General features: G+C 41.7%; 1 protein-coding gene and 1 long non-coding RNA gene across 4 annotated transcripts in view; one reads left to right on the plus strand and one right to left on the minus strand.

Annotated features, from left to right (window-relative positions):
* Positions 1–2784, plus strand: part of LOC116693384 (C-Maf-inducing protein) — a 48896-nt gene that overhangs the window by 30875 nt on the left and 15237 nt on the right. For all 3 annotated transcript variants that reach the window (XM_032522315.1, XM_032522316.1, XM_032522318.1), the window contains exon 9: positions 820–924. In XM_032522315.1, the coding sequence (XP_032378206.1) occupies positions 820–924 (105 nt within the window). The remainder of the gene's footprint in view (positions 1–819; positions 925–2784) is intronic.
* The window catches only part of LOC116693507 (uncharacterized), a 15499-nt gene that overhangs the window by 7650 nt on the left and 5065 nt on the right, over positions 1–2784 (minus strand). Inside the window, exon 2 of the long non-coding RNA XR_004332943.1 lies at positions 2737–2738. This is a non-coding gene — a long non-coding RNA (uncharacterized LOC116693507). The remainder of the gene's footprint in view (positions 1–2736; positions 2739–2784) is intronic.

Here is a 2784-nt window from a genome sequence, read left to right on the forward strand (position 1 = left end):
CACACACACACGCACACACACACACACACACACATGCGCGCGCAGAGGTGTAGATGGAGTAAATTTGAGCAAATTACGTCGGCTGTACAGTTTTGGTGAAGTACCAGTGAGTCACAGCGATGCCGACGAAGTAGTTTTTGGTTGTGGTTACAGTTTTTCACCGTCACTGTGATATGATATTTATGGTGAGGCGGAAGCAGTCGCGGTGCTGTTGACGTTACAGCTCCTTTACGCCCTGATGATCCATTAATTCAATGCTGACAACAGGGCAGTCACCAAGTTGTTGTTAAAGGTTTGTGTCATGCAGCATGTTTTTGTTGTTTACATTCCTTTGCATTTTAGTTAGTTCATTATTAGCCTGTACACACTGCCATTTGTTTAGTAATTTATAATATGTTTATGTTGGGGGGAAAAATGTTTCTCTTTTGTTGTTCATTTTTGCCAGGTTGCCCTCCCCCTATCCAAAAGCACAACCAGTTTTATTAATGTTACTCTGAGTGAGTAGTGTTACCAAATATTTTAAATTTTGATAACTGTTTTGATTCACAATTAAGGTGGGAAATAAAAGTTTTGTGTTAAATGGATTTGTGTTGACGTTGAAATGGATTTTAAAACATATGGTATTGGAAAAAAGTATCGTTAGGAACTGGTATCGAAATCGTCACCGGATTGAACGAAGCCCGGCCTTAACAGCAGGAAATACTTAGAGCAGCATTAGGTGTAGAGGTGGCGGGGGGGCTGTGCCGGGGGGGCTGTGCCGGGGGCTGAGCCTTCAGCAGACGGACCGTGGGATCTAACCTGCAGCCGTGTGTGTTGCAGCATGCACGGGCCAACGGGGCAGTGCCCTCACCCACGTGTCCTGCCTAACCTCGTGGCCGTTTGTCTCGCCGCCATCTACTCTTGTTATGAGGAGTTCATCAACAGGTCAGTCAATACACACACACACACACACACACACACACACACACGCTAGCTCTCGTCTCTGTAAACTTTTGACTTGCCCCACTACCTTCATTAGTTCTTACAGTTTTCCAAGGTACTAGAATAGAAGGGCATTCATTTACTGACCTTATATACTGGCCTCAGTGAAAGGTGCATACATAAACAAACAATCATATTCAAGATGTCAGTCAGTGTCAGTGGGGGGTCTGGAACCCCCGGGACCCAGCTAAAACAGGAAACCAGGAAAGCAGATCAGATCCAGTTCTGTCCTCATGCCATTTAGAGCTAAACTGATCAGCAGTGTCCCAACGTAGGCTTCTATTCAAAATAAAAACCATTCCTCAACATTGCAATAGAAATATGTAAGCAATTTAACGAAATACAAACAATAGAGAAAAATTCCTTAAATACATAACATGATTATGTTTATGAAGTTGCGGGCTTTCAAACATATAAAAACAATTTTCATTGCATGGGAATGAAAAGCAACTGCAAGCCACTGTATGTGTATGCAAAGATTTTTTTAAATATTGTACTACGTAGACAGTATGTGTATGTATAGATAGATAGATAGATATACAGTATATACAGTATATACTTATAGATTTACATATATCATGGTACAGTAGAGAAACTAAGCAAATCTTTCTGATTGACTTCATTCAAGTGATTGAAACGGTCATGTTTGTTTCCAGTGGGGTCCGGGGGGGCTTTTTGTTGACTGCAGATGTACAGGCGTAGCTTATCTTAACTCATTAGTCTCCTCAGCCCCCCCCCCCTCATTCTTAGTCAGTTTTTCCAAAACTCCAGCACACAAAGGAGCCATCTCTCTGGTACCATCTCTCCTGGCTCTCAACACATCTCACCTCTTTTCCCTTCTCTCATTATGCGTCTCTTGCTGTAACGGGACAATACAACTTTGTTGTCAGTTTACACTGAAATAATTTTGGGTACTAGCTCGGCTCAAAAAGAAATTAAAACATAAATACACATACTGATACCAGGGGTCTTCAACAGGGGGTCCGCGACCCCTAGGGGTCCGCGGAGGTACTGCATGGGGGTCGCGAAAGTTTTGGTTGATTAGACTTTTTTTATATTCCCCCCCCCCCCCCCCTGCAATTTTTTCCACAATTGAAATGTGTTTAAATCCACATTACATGAATTCAACACACTGTAGTAAACAGATAAATGGAGGCAGAATGTCTTTCAGTCATCAATGCACACATGGCACTATAGGACCAGTTTGATATAACACAATGTTATACAATATATATAATTAGGGGGTCCCCGCTCCATCTCGCCATCAGTTTGGGGGTCCTTGGCCTGGAAAACGTTGAAGACCCCTGCTGTATACTATATACACAACAATGATACATATAGTACAAAGATGAAGACAGCCAACAATCATGGCAAAGAAACATGCTTCATGATATCCTAGGCCTCACCAAGAAGGCCCCGGACCTCCACTGACACCCCCAACCCCCCCATCCCTAGTCACTACACTTTGCACTAACCTTCAACCAGGACTTAACGTCTGCTCATTGCATATACTATATATTATTTTCAAATACTGCACTTAACCCAGTTAACCTCTTTTGTCTTATGCAACAGGATTTTTGTGTGTATTTGCTTTTCTGCATATAAATATAGATTGTTTACTATATATTAAAGTTTAATATGTTTGATTGTTTATGTAATCACCTTAACCAAGTCAAATTCCACATAAGCGTACTTATTGTGGCAAGAAAACCTTTTCTGATTGTCGGATCCAGATTTGACTTCCATTGATGATACTGCTGTAGTTTGACACTGGATGTCCATGCATTGAGCAGATTGCAGATT

The sequence above is a fragment of the Etheostoma spectabile genome, chromosome 8 (genome assembly GCF_008692095.1).
Source record: "Etheostoma spectabile isolate EspeVRDwgs_2016 chromosome 8, UIUC_Espe_1.0, whole genome shotgun sequence".
NCBI lineage: Eukaryota > Metazoa > Chordata > Actinopteri > Perciformes > Percidae > Etheostoma > Etheostoma spectabile.